The 20591-nt window shown below is 44.5% G+C and overlaps 1 protein-coding gene across 2 annotated transcripts in view; it reads right to left on the bottom strand.

Annotated features, from left to right (window-relative positions):
• Positions 1 to 20591, bottom strand: part of PLD1 (phospholipase D1) — an 886935-nt gene that overhangs the window by 140558 nt on the left and 725786 nt on the right. For both annotated transcript variants that reach the window (XM_069618743.1, XM_069618744.1), the window contains 2 exons: positions 6166 to 6294; positions 2766 to 2884 (listed from right to left, as the gene is read on the bottom strand). In XM_069618743.1, the coding sequence (XP_069474844.1) occupies positions 2766 to 2884; positions 6166 to 6294 (248 nt within the window). The remainder of the gene's footprint in view (positions 1 to 2765; positions 2885 to 6165; positions 6295 to 20591) is intronic.

Below are 20591 nucleotides of genomic sequence, written 5' to 3'. Positions count from 1 at the left end.
GGGGCAGAATTAAACCCACAGTATAACCATTATTGGCAAAGCAGGGGCAATATCAAACCAGAACTATAACCAGCATTGCCAAAGTAAAGAGGGGGCAATCTGTAAGACAGATGACAACCAGCATTGCCTAAGCCAAAGAAGGATAGTTCGAAGAAAAGGGGAAAACAGCGTTCTTGGAGAGAGAAACTTCAATGAAAAACTAATCACAGTTACCAGGTTTGATAGTTAAAACTCAAAGATGGCAGGGAAGTGTCCCTCCTTGTGAAGAGTGGAAAGGGGAGAGGAAGATAACCTGCAGTATATGTGGCCAATTAAACAGCGGAAACAAACAGCATCAATGGGTGTTGTATCCTTTCGGAAGAAGTTGTGAATGTTATTGTTGCTCAAAGTCAAAAGACTTTACTGATGTTTTTAAGTAACCCACGCCACTGAGTGCTTGTAGTGCAGTTAGGAGATTCATCCTGGCAGGAGAGTACACCAGAAAAAATGGATTGTTAGCGATAGTCCTGGCAGGTTAGTGGACCACGAAGAAGACATTTAAGTACTGCATTGTGGTGAAAGCTTGTGGTGGAAAGAAAGCGGCACCGCCACCGTTTGATGAACTGTGGCAAAACCATCCTGACAAAAACATTGTTGTGTATAATAAAGTATGTAGTAATTGTCTTTCTCAAGAAAAGAGAAATCATATTGAAATAGTAATTGGAAGAATGATGTACTTTGCTCGATTAATCACAACGCCAAGTGAAAACCATCAGAAGTGAAGGAACTCTGTTGTAAACAGACTTGACTATTAGCAGAAACCTTTTTGTGCTACCTTTTGAAGTAGAATCTGACTATTGGAGTGAACTTTATTCTTTGGAACTTTTATTTGGAAATTCTACTTTGATCCAGGGGAAGGGGATCCGACCCTGGTTACAAGAGAATTAGATTCTAATTATTATTTTGTTGAATTTGAACAGCCATACGAATAACTGAAATGCTTTTGTTGTATGTATAAGTGTGAGGGACAGATATCCTTCCGTATTAGAGTGTTTTCCTTTAGTCTTAGCTTCATTGGCAGGGAAACCCACCTTACGTTAGGGAAAGTGAGGCGTTCATCACACCCTTTTAAGTTAATAAAATATCTTCTTATGAAAAAACCTTTATCAAGTTGTCTGCCTTCCATTTCTCACCTCTCAGAGGCCCACAACAGATGCTAAAAGACTCAGCACCCAGGAAGTTGAGGGGAGGTTGAGGCCCAGCTGTGTGCCCTTGGCCTTTCCTCCTGGTCTTTTCTTCGCTGGGCGCTGTTAAGTTAGGCCTTCCGGACACGCCTGCTCCCCTGACACTAATGCTTATGTATGGGACAAGGCACCGTTACACAGTGAATTCTTATCCAGGTTTCTAATACTTGACAGAACCATGAACACACAATAAAAGCAGAACATTGTTTTTTTCATTTTTGGAGCTTGATTCGGTTGTTCCATTACATATATAATGTGCAGGATATTGTTGGACACGTTTATGTATTGTCCTCATCTTGTTTCTAGCACTGGTACTATTTACAGGATAGCTCTATTTCATTAAAAAAATATTTAACAAGCAAACTAAATTGTAAAAAATAATACAAAATAATTAGGGACTCATGTTGTCATGCATACTGAAACCATAAACATAGCAAGCCTAATAAAGTTCTCTACAACACCACTTTATTTATGAAGATTATACTTCAACCCAGTAACCCCTCTTTTTTCTTTTAATGTAACATAACAGGTGTATTTGTAGAGCACATGTTCACCCCCAGAGGGCCATCTTGGCGTGATTGACAGATAACAGATGTTTATTGTTACCCAACTTAATCGTACTCATTTTATTGACCACAGAAAGATGAAGGGCTGAGTGGACCTTCTGGGATTCGAACCTGTGACCAGCAGGTCAAACACAGGCCCCTCTAGTGGATGCATTACTACACTGAGCCACAGACTCCGGAATTTTAGCCAATTATAATTCTGTTTGAGTTTTTCTTGGAAACACAGTCTGGGTGTTTATAAGAAGTGCATAGATATGAGGGACAACACCCCCACCCCTCTTAGCCAAAATATACAATATTCACTTAAAGGCATTTGAAAAAGGAGGAAAAGGCACGTATTTAAGGTAGTTTTGTTAACTGCATTATGTACAGTTCACCAGGAGTGGACAGGCCCTTGTCCAAAATCAAACATTCATGATCCCACGTTCTGGAATAACATGCCTGTAGACCTTTGCACTTCACCTCAGAAACAAAGTGATTTTAATTTTGTCATTTTCAGAGGCTTCATGTTACAACAAATATTTGAATAGAACTATATCTATTTTTAAATAATTGAGTACAAATATGTGGAACCTTAAGGAAATTACAGCTATAACCACTATATTTCTAAAACAAATCTGGAATGCAGAAATACTGTGAGCCATTCTAAATATGCTTTTAAGAGTTAATAGGCATTAAAGTGATATTGTTTAGGGTGGGACAAATAATGACTGTCGTATTAATTGCCAAAGGTTCGACGGAAATCTGATCTTTCTTGCATTTTCAATCCAAGCTAATGGTTGGACTCATTTGGTTGGACTCATTGCCAATGTGCTTATCCACCACTTATCCACCACTTATCCCTTAATTAATATTCCTCATCTATGAAAGTTTGCAGAACCACATTTTAGGATATTTAGGTCTGAAACTACTCTCCCTTAGTATGCTCAAGATTGCTCATTTGTGATCAAATCCATTTTTAGACAGATCTGATTACCTTTGTGAAGTTCCAGCGCTGAATAAAGTGTCGTGCCACATCACGTGCTGCCCGACCATGCACAACAGAGGCGATATCATGCCAAGGCATTCTGGGCGTCTTGTACCGGTCAATGAAATCTGCATCACCAAGAGGAAATATGTTACAAAGGTTTATTAGAGAAACAAGAAAGGTTTACATGAAAACGGACTATGTATTAAAACGAAATTCTCCGACATGCAATAAAAACTATTCCTTGCACATTTATCGAAACATCAAAGTAAACCTGAATTAAACAATAGCACATCGGTACAATAATAAACCAATTATACAAGGGCGAGGTATACTGTGTGTCCCTACAATATAGGGTGTGGTTGGTTCCTTCATTATATGATTTACTGAAGGTGCCCTCAAATGCATGGATTTTGGAGGCTTGACTTTATCTTCAAAATAAACAACCAGGGAAGCCTGCAAGGGGGAATATTATCATCTTAATACTCTTATTGAAGGAAAATATCTATCTCTGGCTAAAGCATGAATATCCATTCCATGCAAAGGCAAATCAACTACAGCAAAGGAGAATCTACTGAAAAAATATACAGTGTTTATGGGAGGATTTTACACAGATATAAAAAATGCGTAACATGGTATTAACCACAGCATAATTTTTTACATATCAAATATTCTGTACGTTATTTTACTGTTTCCCCATTCATAGAGAAAAGGTAGGATTTCTTTATTGTCTTCTTACAAACTCAAACTTTATTAAAACCCTTTCGACATTCATATCCAAAAACATGATCAAAATCCTATTCCTTTGAACACTTGGAGAGTATTTTATTTATTGAGCATTTGTCCCTATAATGCAGAAAGCATTTCCAGGCGCCACAAGACTAAGGGGGAGGGCAACAGGAGAACAAAAACAAGAAATGGTCCTACTAGACCGTGTGACATTCGAATTGTGCAAGTGCTAGGTGCGGTCTAGAGGGCATGTGCTATGCTATGGGGGGTAGGGTGAGGGTCAGATAGAGCGAGGGGGGGTGAACCAGACTTAGTAGCCTGATCAGGGAGTGGAGCCTGAAGGAAAGTACGGGGTGCAGGGTGTCGAGGCAGACTGGTCGAGGGGGGGCCTAGCCCCTGTTTGACTCAGAAGGGACCAGGCAGCCAGTCGTATCAGCAGTGGGGGCATTAGCAAGGAAGGGGAAGAGAGAAGGAGGAGGAGAAAGGAAGGTCTTGAGCAGCTTCCTGAACTTAAGGCGATCCGGTTGAAGTCTGAGAGGGGTTGGGAGGCCGTTCAAGAGGGTGGCTCTCACTGAAGAAGGAGATCTACCCCCCACTCTCTGCTTGGAGAAACGTCTGACCTGCAGAGAGTTAGTGCCGGAGGACCACAGGACTCTAGCAGGGTGGTATTTAGTGAGAGACAGTTGAATGTAGCGAAGTCCCAAGCCCCAGAAAGCCTTGTGGATGATGCAGAGGGTCTTGAAATTGATCCTTGAATTTACCGGGAGCCAATGGAGGGCTTTTGGGGTAGGAGAGATGCGGTCCCTGGGCTTGAGGCCGAGGATAAATCTTGCAGTCCTATTCTGGATTAGTCGAAGAGGGCGACGGGAGGAAAGAGACAGATTAAGGAAGAAGCTGTTACAGTAGTCCATGCCGGAGAGAACCAGAGCTCTATAGACATTGAGTTTCTGGGGGAAGGTAAGGAAAGGGAGAATGCCTCTGAGGAGGTAAAGCTGAAAGTGAGCCTTCTTGGCAAGGTCAGCGATACGAGGTGAGAAGGAGAGAGAGGAGTCGAAGATGACCCCCAGGTTTTTTGCCACACAAGAGGGTGAGGGGAGGGGGCCAGTGAGTAAGGGAAATGAAGGGGGGAGGGAGGAGTGCCAATGAGGAGAATCTCAGTCTTACTCGCATTAAGACAGAGATCATTAGCAGCGCACCATGCCTGAACGGTGGGCACACAAACGAGAATGGGAGAGGAGGTAGAGGAGGGAAGCTTAAAAGAGAGCGGAGTGTCATCAGTATAGCACTAGAAATGGGGATAGAAGGTGGAGATCAGGAGGGCAAGAGGAGCAAGGTAAATGTTAAAAAGCCACGGTGATGGGATAGAACCCTGAGGGACGGCGCAGGTAGAGGAGAGAAAAGGACCCATTTGAACCTGGGAGGCCGATTTGATAGGAAAGGGGTCAGCCAAGCCAGCGCCCAGTCTACAATGCCCAGAGTATCAGTGGCGGTTAAGGAGAATGGCATAATTGACAGTGTCGAAGGCAGAGGACAGGTCAAGGTTGATGAGAACAGAGGGAGAATTGGAGTCGAGGTTAGGGAGGAAGTCTTCCAGGTTTTCAGGAGAGCAGTTTCCGTGCCTCTGGCTGCTCTGAAGCCAGACTGGTGGTCGTGGAGACAGCCAACAGATTCAGTGTGACTAATTCGTTGGGAGATGACCAACTTCTTCAAAGGTTTTCCCAGGAAGGTGGTGGTGGAGATAGGGTGGTAGTTCGTTGGGCAGGAAGGGTCTGCAAATGACTTTTTTAGGAGGCAAGTACTTGAGAGGTGAAGGCAAGGAGCCAGTGGCAAAAGAGTGATTGCGGAACTCAGCCAGAGAGGGAGCGGGAGTGGCAATATTGTCCTTGATAGTTCTAGAGGAGCAGGAAAACACCTGTTTGGAGGAGACTTTCATAGAGCAAACAGTCTTGGTGACCTCATCCGGTGCTGTGGGGGAGAAGGAGGAGAGTAGCAGGGAAGGAGAGAGAGGAGCCAAGCGAGGCCTAGGTGCAGGTGGAAGAGGGAGGGGAGTAAGGACAGGATGTCCTGAGTTTTTGTTGAGAAGTGGGAGGCCAAGGCCAGACACAGGGCCTGGGAAGGAAGAGGAGACGTGGAGACTGCAGTAGGATTGTTCCTTGCAGATTTTGAAAAGTTCAGCTGTGTGATTGGTGGTCCCAGAGATGTGGGTTTGGATATTGTCAATATTTGGCAAGGCAGGTCCATGGTTTTCTCAATATTTTCAAATGCTTTCAAACAACACCTAACACACCAATCACATCTCCTTATATCCTCTTTACCACAGTCACTAGCAATAATATCCCTTGAAAGGCATATAATTGGAAGCTGAAATTGTGAAATAAGGAAGGCCTGCAGGGAATAGATGAATCTGTTTAAAATGAAAGCAACCACAAAACTCAAATGATTCAGATGTATACTGTGAGTGATTCATAAGGAAACATATATGACCGGGTAACACAATGTGACAAAAGCGTGCGTGTGTTGCCTTCACTTTCCTGTACACCCAGAGCTGGGGGAATCACCACTCTGTCACAAAACTAGTTTGGAGCACAGATTCACATCATGGTCATTCAGCATATCCATCAGTCTCCATGTGCTTAGCTGTTGCTTCACCAAGTAATGACTTATCATAAAACACTCTTACCATCAAAAGGTTTGTCCAGCTGGATCCAGTCTTTGTAAACAAAGTTGCAGTAGTCCTTTCCATGCCAAAAACGTGTTTCCCCTAGGAGCTCGCCAACACCAGTCTGAAGACTGCGGACAGATCCTCGGTCTTCACACATTTATCAAGGGGAAACAAAACAAAGAGGTAGAGTAAAAAAAAGTGTTTACATTGTAGGGAAGCAATTTGCCATTGAGACATTGAGAGAGCCACTTGGTGTCCAGAGCAGTCAAACACGGGTCAATGGGTTAAGTCAACATCATCCTTCAGGGCGTTGGACGGTGCATGCCAGTAAAGCAGTTGGTGTCAGAGTGGCATGGTAATCATTTGGCAGTGGAAAGAGTGAGCAGAAGCTGGTTCATGTGCAAGGCGACATAGATATGAAAGAGGTGGCAGGTGTCTGACGTGGTCAAGGGTCAACATGTGTGTATGGCTATGAAGTCCATGGGCCTGAGCCTGGAGGCAGTGCGGCCCAACATTATTAGTATCAGCGACTTAAAATTACTTACTAAGTTGCAACTTAACACCAATGTGTGGGGCACATGCCTAACCATATCCCAAACCACTGGACGATTCTTGCTAGCTGCCAACCATCCATTCAGATCTTGTAGAGCAAGGACATCTGGGTGTACTTTAAAACCAGGGTCGGAAATCCATGCAATGGCCCGAAGAACAGATAAAGAGGCAGGGTTACCACTGATATATACTCTATTTATAACAAACTATAGATACGCAAACCAGATGAAGCACAGAATTATGCAGCAAGCAATTCATCACACAAGAAGACTATAAATTTGCATACGATACACAAGACAACAATAGATCCAGACAACTGTCCAACCCTCAGGTCTACTTCCCTTCATTTAGTGCCCATCAAAGGTGTCATTAACAGTGGATTCTTAGTTATCAGAACACAGAAGAGCAGTGAAAGATGACCACCCCCCTTACAGGAAGCAAACACGTGGGTACACCCCAGGAAAACCCACCTCTGTACCATCGGGATACCCAGCTTGACTTCGGAAATTATAAAGACCTCTTGCCAATCTGCCAAGGGGGAGCGCTATGCAGCAGGTCACAAGACAGTCACCTCCCTACTACCAGACTTGTCTGCATAGGACTGGCCACCAAGGGAAGCCTCAACATCCACAGTCTCCAAGAAATGAACCTGGCCATTAAGGCCACGGACCAACCTCTCCAAGTCTTTTTGGATACCCAGGTTGTGGTGTCTCAAATGCACAAAGCGGAGGGCGAATACCCAGAACAAAGGAAACATACATGAACTTGACATGTCAGGACTACAGGCAGACATCAGCCTTGAAAACACATCTCAAAAGGTCAGACATCCCCAGTAAGGTCTCTAGGCTGTTGCAGGGTCCTTCACATTCACCCACAGGCGCTACACTGTCAAACACATTCAACATGCGCCATCTGACTCCATGCACGCTAGTCCCCCGAGTCCAGCAGTGGCACAAACCCTTCTTTCCTCCCGCCTAGACCACGGCAGGATTCCTCGGGGTAGTTAAGCCTCCTGAAAACTCTGCGGAGAGATCTGGTGGCACAGACACACATCTTTCAACATATGCCTGACCTGACAATGCACACTGAAAAAGAGCAATATAACCTATCAGGTAATAAAACACAGACATGCAGATTGTTTTTCCTCAACTGCCCCACAAATGTATGTATTGAAACCATAGGCCAAATTAAGAAGACAATACATATCCCTTTAAACATCCGGGGGCAATACAGTATTCTCTGATGTATCTAAAAAAGTCTGAAAGGGGTAACTGGGAAGCGCGGGAAACATTTTATTTAAACGCAGGCTATATGGTAATTCCCCGCAACAGCAAGCACGAACAGCATGCCTCCACGCCTTGCTGCCCTGAGTCATCCTAGTGTAATGTTGGCCACCGTTCACCACCGTTCACACAAGAGGCTTTTATAAAAGGACAGGGTTAAATGAAAAGCTCAGATATATTAATAGCAAATGTAATCCCCATGTTTATGTGAGAATTGTATAGTTGTAACATGTAAGAATTGAAGTTTACAGATCACTGACTAATGTTCAGTTGAGGTCGTCATGTATTTGGAAACACAGATTTGCATGACAGCACTTGCACGAATCAATGCCGATTACTGCAGCCACCCTTGCTGGCCATTCTCACCAGCATATCAAAATAGCCCCATTCCACTGATAACAAAGAAACGAAGGGCCTAATTCGCCGAAGCGTTTTACAATGGCAAAACCCTATTGGAAAACGCTCTCTGAATCAGGGCCCAAAGGGGTTTCTGCTATTGCCCCCGATTGTATGGTATCTAATATGGCTGTATATCATTAGTGTGAATTCTGTTCACACAGTCACTCTATGTTCCGCTATCTATACATCTTAATTCTTAATGATGACAAACGATCATCAACTAGGATATAGAGACATTTAGAGATGAGTGGTAATGATACAATTGCACTGTATTTGGCAAATACCACTGATGTCACTGTCCACCCAATTCAGTTTTTGATCAAATACCATCAGCAGTATTGTTGGCGGACTTTGTAAAGGGTGTAGGTGAAAATTCCAAACTGGCCCCAATTTTCTGTATTTTCATTTTACTGCAAAGAGGGGAAGCACAGCTGCTGCAATAGAGTGAAACAAGTTTTCACAAAGGGCCACTGAAAGGGGGAGAAAAGGCTGGCTTCTCTGATGGCCCTCTTATCAGCACCTTCTTTATGTACTGTACAGAAGTGTCGTGAACCACTATTGTTCCAAACTATAATTCATCCCCAGATTCACATTGAAGCAGGATATTGCTGAATTTAAAACAAAAACTTATCTCTAGAGCTATTCCAGAAATGCCCCCTCTGCCAGTGGTAAATTCTGAATTGGGCATATTTTCAGAAATACCACCCAACACTGAATGACCCCCCCCCCCCCAGGTTCCTTTTCATAATAGAAGCAAAATCATTATGTGCATTGTGCACAGGAAGCAACACAATATGTTCTTACAATGACAATGCTGGCATATGTTGCTGGGCAATGGCAGCATGAAAACGCTCCTGTGTATTGTTGGTGACCTTGCATCTATTATATTGTATTTTTGTTATGCGTTACCATACATTGTGAGTTGTCAACTGCATGCATTTGTATCCAATATTTCCGAATGTTGTGGTGTAGAATGCACCATTTCGATACATTTTTTAAAACGTTGTGCGTGGGTGGGGTATCCTGCAGAAACAGCCCAGGCTTTCCAATCTCCATGCATCAACATAGCAGCAAAGCAATCTAGAGCTACTCTCTCTGCACCTACCAACCCAACTGAACCAATTATATTGCAGGACCCAAAGCAACAAGTGTCTATGACAATGGCAGAATCCCAATAACATTGCCTATTTACATATTGGTATTCTCCAAGTTGTCGCTGAAGAGGACTTCAATGTTTTAATAAATAAATAAAATTATGCTCAAAATCACTCCTGTAATGCAAGAGGGAAACTAAACAAGCGACATTGCTGCCTCATGTGCAGATTGCACCTATACAGGACCAGTGGATGTCTCTGGCTTCACACAGTTTGGCACATCTTCAGCCATGTCAGTGGCATATTCTCAGACAGACTTTGCTGGAAGGAATAACCTTGCTTTGCAACAAGATTCAAATTCACTGGATATCTCTGTACATTGCTTCACGCATATTGTATTAGTTTTCAGAAATCAAAGACATACATCATCTTTGGATTAGACCCAGGGTAGGAAATAATTCCACAGGGCACACATCGAAAATCCTGATATAAGTCTATCATAGAGCATAATGAATGAGATAGGTCTGCCACTAGAGTCAACCCCCATATCCCTTGGTGTGCACAACCAGTAGGAGCAGTTGTAACAACCTTTAGCTATAGGGACTTCTCAGGAAGGGTGTGAGTTCGATTTGTAAGTTTTGAAAGGAGCTGCCCATCCCATAACTAGCTCAATAAGAGTATCTCACAAATAAATATAATATACGTCATCTTTGAAAGCACGAGAGGTCATTATAGTCTGTTGTCAGAAAGACATCCATCAGTATCCAAACCATTAGAAATGCAGCATGGTTGGTTGATAAAGAAAAATGACTTACTCGAAGGCCATTCTATTTTTGTACCTGGTTCAGCCAGTTAAGAGTACGTGCCCAGGGGTTGCTCTTTTACAGAATGTCACTATATGTATCTTTGCCGTACAGCCAAATTATGAAAAAGGGAAATTGTCTCCTCTTCCCAAGGGGGAAGTCCCCCAGGTCCCCATAGGGAGGTGAGCCCGCTACGCAACACCATCTGTGGGGGACAGGGCAAGTGGGATCCCACTGGGGGGACCCCACACCCCCTTAGGGGACAAAGAATGCCCAATAAAGGAAACCATGCCACCTACCCCTCAAGTCAAAATCCCCTATGTTTGTTGGTTATATGGTAGTTTGACAGGGCATTCGCATACAGGGCCCCTTAAATTAGATGGATTGGTTTCTGACCCGGATTGGTTTCCACCTTTTTCTGCAAACCAGGACCAATGTAGTCCTCCCGTCCATTCCAGGGAGGGATTCAAATACAGGAGAGCGTCAAGCCAAAGCGAGAGAATCCGCCACAGAGCAGGAATCACAGGCTTGCATGGACACGCAACAGACTGGGCCACTCCCACGGAGTTGGAGACCCACACCAGCCTGGGGATCGCTGCCTGTCTAGAGAAGACGAAGCGCCCTAAGAGCAGGGAACCATGGCGGAACCAGAGGGAACCAAACAAAACCAGATGTGCAAGCATCATCCTCTGCCAAAGTCCAGTAGCGGAAGAGGTACAGTGGGGGCAGCTGACAGCAGGAACGGAAACAAAAAGGTAAAGACGCCAGCCCGCAGTGGCCATTTCAACCACATCCATCTCAGAGCAGCACTGCTGCCACACAGATACGGTGAAGTAGGAGGGCAGTGAGGCCGCACCAAAGCCCAAACAAGGCTAAGAATCTGAATACCCCAGATGGAGGTGGAACAAACGACCACCTTTATTTGACAACTTGTCATCAGGTTGAACATGGTAAAAAAATACCCAAGATATCGAAATATGTAAAAACATAAAATTACATTGTCAATTAGTAAAGCCTAAACTGCCAATTAAAATAAATAATAATAGTAAACAGGCTCCATGATAAAACAGCAAGTTCGATCACATATAAACTAAATCTTCATCGTACAAGAATTCATTCAAAGTTAAAAAAAAACATGAATTTACAGCAATCAATTTACAACTATATTAAGAATGTTTGATTTGGATCACCTTGGCCGTGATAAAGTGCCAACAACATATAGTAAGCTATATTTGCTTCTCAGGCATACAGGAGCCCGGTATTACAGTCACGATTACAATGCAGCATGGAGAGTTAAAACTGACACAATGTGCAAGTTCCTCATAACTTTAAGATTTCCCAACCATGCAATGCATACATTTTGCCACTGTGCATACTATGCACTAGGGCACTTGCAGAGTCCGAGCATCACACAAGGACCACATTTTTCTTGATTTGAGCATGGTTTCGGTATTTAGCTCTGAAATCAACGTATAGCATTCAAGAAAATAAAAAGTGTTTGGTGGTTTACTCAATTCTGGGGCATGAAGGGCAAATGACTTTGTGAAATGTGGCCCAAAGGGGGAGGGAGCAGCGACAAAACAAACAAGGTTGAGCAGGTCCGAAGCCCAGGCAGGGCTAGCGATCCAAATTCCCCAGAAAGTGGTGGAACAAGTGACCAACCACACAGTGCTGAGCAGGCCTGAAACCCACACAGGGCTAACCAACAAAATGCCCCAGGAAAGGGGTGAAAGAAACCGCTGACCACATTGGGCTGAGAGGGCCTGAGATGCATACCTGACCAACAACCCGAACACCCCGGGCATGGGTGAAAGGAGCAACCGACAAACCAGGGCTGGTCAGGCCCGTAGACCACACAGGGCTAATGAACGAATGCCCCAGAACAGCGTGGAAAGAGCAACCGACGATCCAGGGCCGAGCAAGGGGGATAAGTGAAACAAACCAGCAAACCAGGCTGAGCAAGCACGGGCGGTAACAATTTGAATAACATAAGAGGGGCAAAAGACAAACTTTGTTGTTGGATGAATCAATCTCCACCCATACGGAGACTACATCCCAGGAGAAGGGATACATGGACATTGTACGGACTACCTGGCGAGGACTTTGTTTTGACCGCGAGAAGTTGGGAGACACTTTTGTTTGAAACTGTTCTATGAAGCAGAGAAGCTGGAAGAAACCATAAGAAAAAACTCTTTTGGGAGGGGGACTGAAAACCAGCCACTACTAAGTTAATCCAAGGGGAGTAACCCTATCCTAAAATAAACGTAGGATCTCTTTGTCTTTATCAAGTGATAGGATAGCTGGTAGGTTAGCGTAGGCTCGGATAGAGGACTAGATTTGTGTGCCATCCTGACAAGCAGCCATTTTTCTTGTTTTCTAACATAGGGAATCTATCATAGGAGTAGGGTTTATAGGTTTCATTGATTTCTTTAATAAAGAATACTATTCAAGTAGGTCCTCTTGTCCATCTCCTATTTCTGATTTACCACACCTAACATTGTGTTAAGTGAGGTCGGCCTCCAAAGTCTTCCTTTGGAACGTAGGAAGAGATTGCAGACCCGATTTGTGTAAGTACCCCAGTGGTAGTAATTTTACAACTGGTTATTGTCCAGCGTTGTAGACCACAAGGAAATGTCAGCCTGTAGAGGATCTTACACCAGTGTTATTTATTGACGTGCTCTGCATGCTTGTTGCAGTTAACCTCTGTTCTGAACAGTGGCATGGACCAAGCTTGTGACGCTGCCTTCGTAGCATGACGTCTGCTTATTAAATGGTGGGTAGTTTGGCCATACAATATTAATTTAAACTATGCATGCAATTAAAGCCCTGCTAGGTTGACTGGAGCTAATTGTGCCGTCAAGTTTCATTTTATCAAAGTGCTGTCATAACGCTCATGCTGGACTGTTAGGACTCTTTCTCCTGACTCTACGATGCACACCAATCACTGCCTTTGAATAGGTCTGTAGTGTTTGTCTAAGTGTATCTCTCATCAGAAGTTAACAATTTTACATGGTAATAATAATGCCAAACTTGGCAATTGTTCCCAGTAAGGTGGTGCCCCTCACAGCGGAGTGCACAGCTCTGTGTGCATTGCCTATTGAAATGGTGTCCTCACAATCTGAGCACGCTTCTGCCATGCATGAAGCGTTCACAAGTGCCTGCCACAAGAGTTGGGGACTGCCCCATTGAAGGCGACTAGGTGCTCGGGGGCTGTGCTCAGTGCAGTGGAAGCGCAAATGATCTTCTGATGAACTATAATGATGCTCGTCGATGGCTGTAATGATCAAGCTCCCTCATTCTGGCCATCCTCTATGGGCTCTCCACCCTTCTCCTTCATCTGAAGCCAGAGACCTTGGAGGCATCTTCGACTCCCCTCTCTCCTTCCCCGCTCACATTCAGGACATTGCCAAGAAGTCCCACGTTCAACTCTTCCTTCTCAAAGGAATTCTCCCTTTTCTCACTTTCCCCCAGAAGCTTAATGTTACTCAAGCTATGTCTTTTTCCCTATACCCCACAGTTCTCAGTTCTTCTTATTTTGGTATATAGGCCCCCTGGGTCAGCAGTGCCATTTCTGGAGGGTCTGGACGGCTTCCTTATTTCAACAGGCAGTACATACAAGGAACTGTTGTGCATTGGTGATTTTAATATCTGGCTAGAGGATGTTACAAAGTCAGATTCAAAGCAACTACATGAAATTCTAATATTAACTTACAATTCACCTCATATAATGGGCCATTGCCTTGATCTAGTACTGACAAGAGGAAAAGGGATCAGCCTGGGTGATACGCTCCCCATTCACTGGACCGAGCGCTATTTTAGGGTATTCCATATTAAAATAGAACACCACGAGGACTCCACCCAAGCCCTGGCTGCTACCAGATGTATGCAAAAGAAAAAAAGACTTGGATATTATACCCGGGATAGAGCTGAGCACAGCACTGGGCAAGTGTATTTTGCTAAATGACTGATGCTCTATTTCAAGAAGGAACTCAAATCAAGAGCAATATTTGTACCAAATAGGCTCCCTTAAAAAATATTGCTGTTAAAAAGCCCTCAAAACCATGGTTTACCAGAGATATTCTTGAATTTAAAAAAGAACACAAATTCTATGAACATCAATGGTTTTGCACTAAGTCCATTGTGCATTCGCTGGCAGCAAGCAGAGCCTTGACCAATTATAAAAAAGCGGTGTTCACGGCCGAATCAAAATTCTTATCAAATAAAATCACAATAGCATTGAATAGTCCTCAAGAATTATTCAAGACAAGTGCTGAATTTGTTAACCCTAACAAATATGCACCAGTGAAAGCTTCCTCTGTGTTGCATGCCAATGGCCTAAATAACTTTTTTAGAGATAAAATTGTGAAAATTCAAGACAACATTAGGCTGAATAGCACTTAGACTTAGTCTCCCAACTAGAGACCTTGAGTCTAGTCAATGAAAAATCTAACGATCCTCACATGATGCCAATTGATATAGTCAGGTTTAGTTTTAAGCAAGTTTCAGAGGAAGAAATCACTGTCTTCTGTCTGAGCTGAAACCTACTAATGATCTTTTTTTCCAATCCCTGCCCTGGTCGCTAAACGACTTGCATTCAATCTCACGACCTTTATGACCAAGTTTGTTAACTTATAACTTGCCCAAGGGCTTGTCCCTGATGCCTTGCAAGTCTCAGTTGTTTCATCATTTAAAAAAAAAAAAGTCAGTTTGGAGCCGAGGATTATAATAACCATCGGCCAATAGCGGGGCTCCCCTGGCCACGTAAAATTTTGGAAAAAGTAGTTACTAAACAACTGCAGGATCACATTGAGGACCAGGTTCTCCTTCACCCTCTACAACCCGGCTTTCACCCCTTACATGCGACAGAGATGGCATTGATGGCAGTTTGGGATGACATGTTGCAGTCTGGGGATGCAAGTAAACTCTCCCTGCTTGATCTTTATGCTGCATTTGATACGGTGGACCATGGCGTTTTGTTGGATCATATGCGAAACCTGGTGAAGGTGGACACCTGTGCACTACAATGGTTCACATCCTTTCTTACTGGCCGGCAACAAAAGTGTCAAGGTTGGTGGATTTCTTTCTGATATTATTCTCCAGTGCTGAGGGATACCACAGGGATCGGCACTTTCACCACTCCTTTTTAACATCTATCTCTGTGCCCTTATGAATATCCTCGAGAAATATCATCTCCGATTTCACTTGTATGCCGACAACACCCAGCTCTATATCAGGCTTGATGATGTGGAAGAAGCCTTTGCTTTTGTAAGTAAGTGTTTAGAAGAAATGTGTACCTAGATGGAAAAGAACTGGTTGCAGCTCAACCCAAAAATACAGAGGGGATCCTGTTTGGGCCAAAGCATCTCCTAGTAGGAATTAAATGTCCTCCCCCACCCCAGTGTCTGGGTACCAGCCTCAAGTATTCTTCTAAAGTAAAGAATCTTGGCTGTATTTGACAGGGTGACCTGGGTTGTAATGCCCAGGTCTCTGCCAAAGTTCAATCAGTTTTCTTTAACATCCGCCTCAGACGTCAAGCATTACCCTATGTACCCATTACTGATCGTGCTGTGGTAGTTGGGGCTTTTATTAACTCCAATCTAGACTACTGCAATGGACTTCTGACTGGAGTTCCAGCCAATCAGATCCACCTCCTTCAAAATTCAGGTGTAAGACTTGTCTTTGGTGCAACCAAATACACCCACCCTTCCGGTCTCCGCCGATCACTACAATGGTTAGTGGTGGATGATCGGATCAAATTTAAAATAGGGTGTTTGGTTTACAAATGCCTGAATGGGCTGGCACCGGCCTACTTGATCAATAAATTGAAGAGATACCAACCAACCAGAGCTCTTAGATCTGAAGATCAATTCTGTCTTGTCATTCCGAGGACAAATTATAGATCAAGAGGTGATCAATGTTTCTCAGTGGCTGGACTTCGATTATTAAACAGTCTTCCGTTGAGCCTGAGACAGGCAACCTCCCAGTCGAAATTTAGAGCAGGCCTAAAGACGTATCTATTTAAGTAAATCTGATGACTATCCAGCTGTGTTCTAGCTTCTGTGTTATCTTTTCTCAGTATGATTATGCTTCCTTACTACGAAATATCACCACCTGTACCAGGATACAATTTGGTTTGTTGTGTGAGCGTTATAGATACATCAAATCAAGCCCTGGTACTCTCAAGGCTTCACCATTGTAACAGGCTTCTATTGAATCTACCCTCTTCCTCTCTACAACCCCTCCAACTAATCCAGAATAGGGCAGCAAGACTTACCACATCTCTCCTGGCCTAAATATTTTTCACTAGCTCTCGGTTGCTGCACGGATTAAATTCAAATCCCTCTGCATTATCCGCAAGCCTGTCAGGAGCCGGGGACCACGCTATCTGCCACTTGTTCTTAATAAATACTCTCCTTCTAGACCTCTACTTTCCTCTGGCACCAACTCTGTTTGTAAAGTGCTTTGTTAAACAGGGGGCTGGAGGCTGATCTTCAGCAGGCTCCCTCTTATGAAAAAGCCTCCCCATTCCTCTTCATCTTGAGCTGGACCACCTAACATTCCAGAAGCCCCTCAAGACTTTCAATTCACCTCCTCTTTCCCTTCTTCTCACCTGTTAAGCTCACATTCGCTGTGATTGGTGACCAGGGCCTTTAAGTGTCCTTTGGGGCCCTGGCTCCCACACCCAATCACCTCAGCCTCTGCTTACAGACAGCACTTGCCTCGGTACCCACTGGCCTACACCACTGTAGGCTTGCACTTACCTACTTATTGCAGCTCAATGCTCTCTAGCACTTACTATACTGGACACTTAAATCTGCTGCTCACCCATGAGCACGGACACTGCAGCACTTACCCCCACTTCCCTCTTCCCCTCATCCCTCTCAGTACTTGCATGTTCTGAATACTCACAAGACCTAGTTGGTTTGACTTTATCCTCCAGTGCATATATTCTTTTCAATCAGATGTTCCCTCCCTGTTGTGCTGTGGGCGCTTTGAAACACAATTTACTTGTTGCATAAGCGCCTAACAGATGCTCAATAAAATAAATAAATGCATAAATAAATAAAGCAGTGATGATGGTGGAGAACCTTTGCTGGATCCTAATCCATGCAGCTTTTTGTACAATTCAAGGGTCTTTGTCATTTTGCGCCTGCTGTTACTTGATCAAGGGGCTTCCTTTGAATCCTGTGAAGTAAACTTGTTCTGCTACGTCTGACGTTAATTGACAATGTAATTTATATGGCTGCGTGTTATTTTAGTGATGGAGTTAATGTATGCTTGGGGTGTTTTACTAATGTCTGCTTTCTGGCACCTTTTCTTTATTTGTGAAGTTTATTTCCACCTCAGGAGGCAACTCTATATGTCACGATGACCATAGGTTTATTCTAAAGGTAAAGTGTGAATGTTCTGCCACCTTCTGACGTCATGCCAGTTGTGTGATGTGTTGCTCTTTGGATGCCGCACCACCACCACCATTACTTTGGTGGATAGTTGTGAGTGATGATGGCTCACTATTGAACCGAGTTGTGCTTGTAGAGGTCAGGCCTCTAATGTGGACTTTACTCATGGTTTAAGTCCTAGCAAAGTCTGTGTGTCCACCTTGCAGGTAGGATCAGACCCAATGTCCTAACCTGCGCCATTGAATAATGGTTGCTGTGCCTGTAGTCGGCAAGGGTCAGGCATTTTGTTAAAGTTCATGCCCCGGGCCTAAGCCCCATCTCAGTTGGTGTGACCTGCTTGCATTTGAAGGGGTCATTGGGGGTTTAAGGGCCAAGCCCTCTATGATGAGGGTTAGACCACTGGGTCATACCCTGTGCAGCCTGGTCATTTAAGCTGTGTTTGAAGAGGGAGACCTTTGTGCCCTGCTTATTTAGTATGTGCTGGACCTATGGCGAGTGTTGCAATGTGTCTTGAGTTGTTTAATTTGTTTGCTTATTTTCTTCCCTGCAGCAGCAAGTCTATATCATGACCTCAGTTCCACCCTTTTCCCTAGCACTCGGATGCTGACAGGACCTTAGTATTGATGTGCACTAGCTTCCTGCAAGGGGGGCAGGTAGGGAGGGCGATGAGGAATCCATGGCAGGAATATCCATCAGAAAGAACATTACTGAGATGCAAGTAATTTGTTCTACTAAGTGATTCTTTCCTGCCACAGATTCCTCAACTATGATAGACTCCCGAGGCAGATCATAATCAGGAGGAGGGAGTAATGCAAGGACACCACCTAAACCAGAAAACTCTGAAGGACTGCCCTACCAAAACGGCATCCTGGCCCGCAAAGGAATCCAAGCAGTAATGCATAGCGAACGTGTCAGAGATGCCCACGTGGCAAAATCCATGAACGGGACTCCCCTCTGCAGGTTAGAAGTAGCAGCCACTACTCTGGTAGAATGAGCTCTGAGACCGTCAGGCACATCCTTCCCAGCCAGATCGTAGCATTCTGAGATGCATAGAATGATCCCCCTTGACAGGTTATGTTGGGTTACATCCTTGCCAGCACAAGCACCAGCATAACCAACAAAAAGCTGGTAATCTTTTCAAGTCTCTGTAGTATGAAAAACTTCAGAGATGGAAATCCAACACCACCTTTTGCAGAAAGGAGGGCCTCACTCTCAAAGTCAAGTTCTCTTTGAAAACAACAAATAGGGAGGTAAAACAGACAATGCCTGGAGCTCACTCACCTGTCTTGCGAAAGTGATGGCAACCAGGAAAATCAAAGGGTGAGCAATCTAATATAACAGGACTGAAGTGGCTCAAACGGACGGCCCATGAGAAATGTTATCAACTAAATTCATCTCCCATGCCGGAACCACAAAATGGCAAGGAGGAAACTAATTACACAAACCCAGCCAGAACTGCATAACCACGGGGACTGCAACAACAAGCCTTGTTACAAGGACCTCTGAAACAGAAATATCAGTGAGGTAACCCTTATCAGTGCCAATCTGTGGGACCAAAGAAAGCAGAAAGTCCAGCACAAGGGACAGAGAACAGGATAAAGGATATAGGTCCCTTTTTCCGGCAGCACAATTAAAATGTACGCCACCTGCAGGCATACATGGCGTTTGTTGCGGGTTTCCGAGCAGAGAGGAGTACATCGTGGATGCAATTTGGCACATTTTACTCCTTGTATCTCAGTAGCCAAGTATGACGGTTCAGGCTGCTGAGGTTCGGATGGAGGTTCTCCGAGCAAGTAGACTTTCCTCAGAAGGTTCCAGGGAGGCCAGATTGACATGTCCAGCAACTCTGGATACCAGATTCTCTGGGCCCAGAGCAGTGTGATCTGGATCAGCTTGGTTCCGAACAGACAGTCTCCTGAGGACCAACGGAATGACAGGGATCAGCGGGAATGCATAAAGGAGGTTGAAAGTCCACTTAACCATCAATGCGTTCCCCCAAAGTGCCCTGAGAAGGAAATTCCCAGGAGCAGAACAATTTGCACTTCTTGTTGACACTGGAAGCCAAGAGGTCCACTTGAGGAGTCCGCCTAAGAGAGATGATCTCCTCCAGAACTTCATGACAAAGCTCCCACTCATGGTAGGCCGAGGTCTGTCTGCTCAATGCCTCCACTGTGACTTAATACCCATCTGGCCAGATGAGCTACTGTAGGGGAGATGCTGTTCTTCGGAACCCAGAACCAAAATCTCATTGCTTCTCTGTACAGAGTCGAAGACCCCATTCCACCTAGTTTGTTGAGTTAGTGCAAGGCCACTGTGTTGTCCGTCAGGATTAGCAGTGTTGCATTTTACAGAGGGGAGGAAAGCGACCAGGGCCAACCTGATTGCTCTCAGCTCCAGCAAGTTGATGTGCTCCCGAGACTCTGCAGGAGACCGCAGCTCACTGTAACATCTGGCAAGTGAGCACCCCAAAAGGTCAGAGATGTGTCTGAGTATCATCACCTGGGGCCAAGGTCGCTGAAACAACGCACTTTTCAGCAAGTTGTCTGGCATGGTCCACCACGCTAGGTCCTAAGCCACCCAACTCGAGACCTTCAAAAGTTCCATTATCTGGTCCTGGAACTGTGACCATTGGCAATGAAGAAACCACTGAAGTGATCGCAAGCACAGCATTGCCTTTGGCACCTCTAGGATGCAAGAGGCCACGAGGCCCAGAAGGCGCAAGACGACCAAGGCCCAGACTTTTTTCTGTGATTGAAGGACATTGACCATCCAGAAAATGTTATGCACTTGAACCTCGGGTGAAAACGCCGTGCTTAGGGGAGCGTATAAGACTGCTCCGATAAAACAGAGACTGGAACGGCAGAACCTGAGACTTTTTGAAGTTCAGGGAAAAGTTCAAATTGTGCAAGATCG

Source organism: Ambystoma mexicanum, chromosome 10, assembly GCF_040938575.1.
Source record: "Ambystoma mexicanum isolate Mex_15411 chromosome 10, UKY_AmexF1_1, whole genome shotgun sequence".
NCBI lineage: Eukaryota > Metazoa > Chordata > Amphibia > Caudata > Ambystomatidae > Ambystoma > Ambystoma mexicanum.
This window is presented reverse-complemented; position numbering and strand designations above follow the sequence as displayed.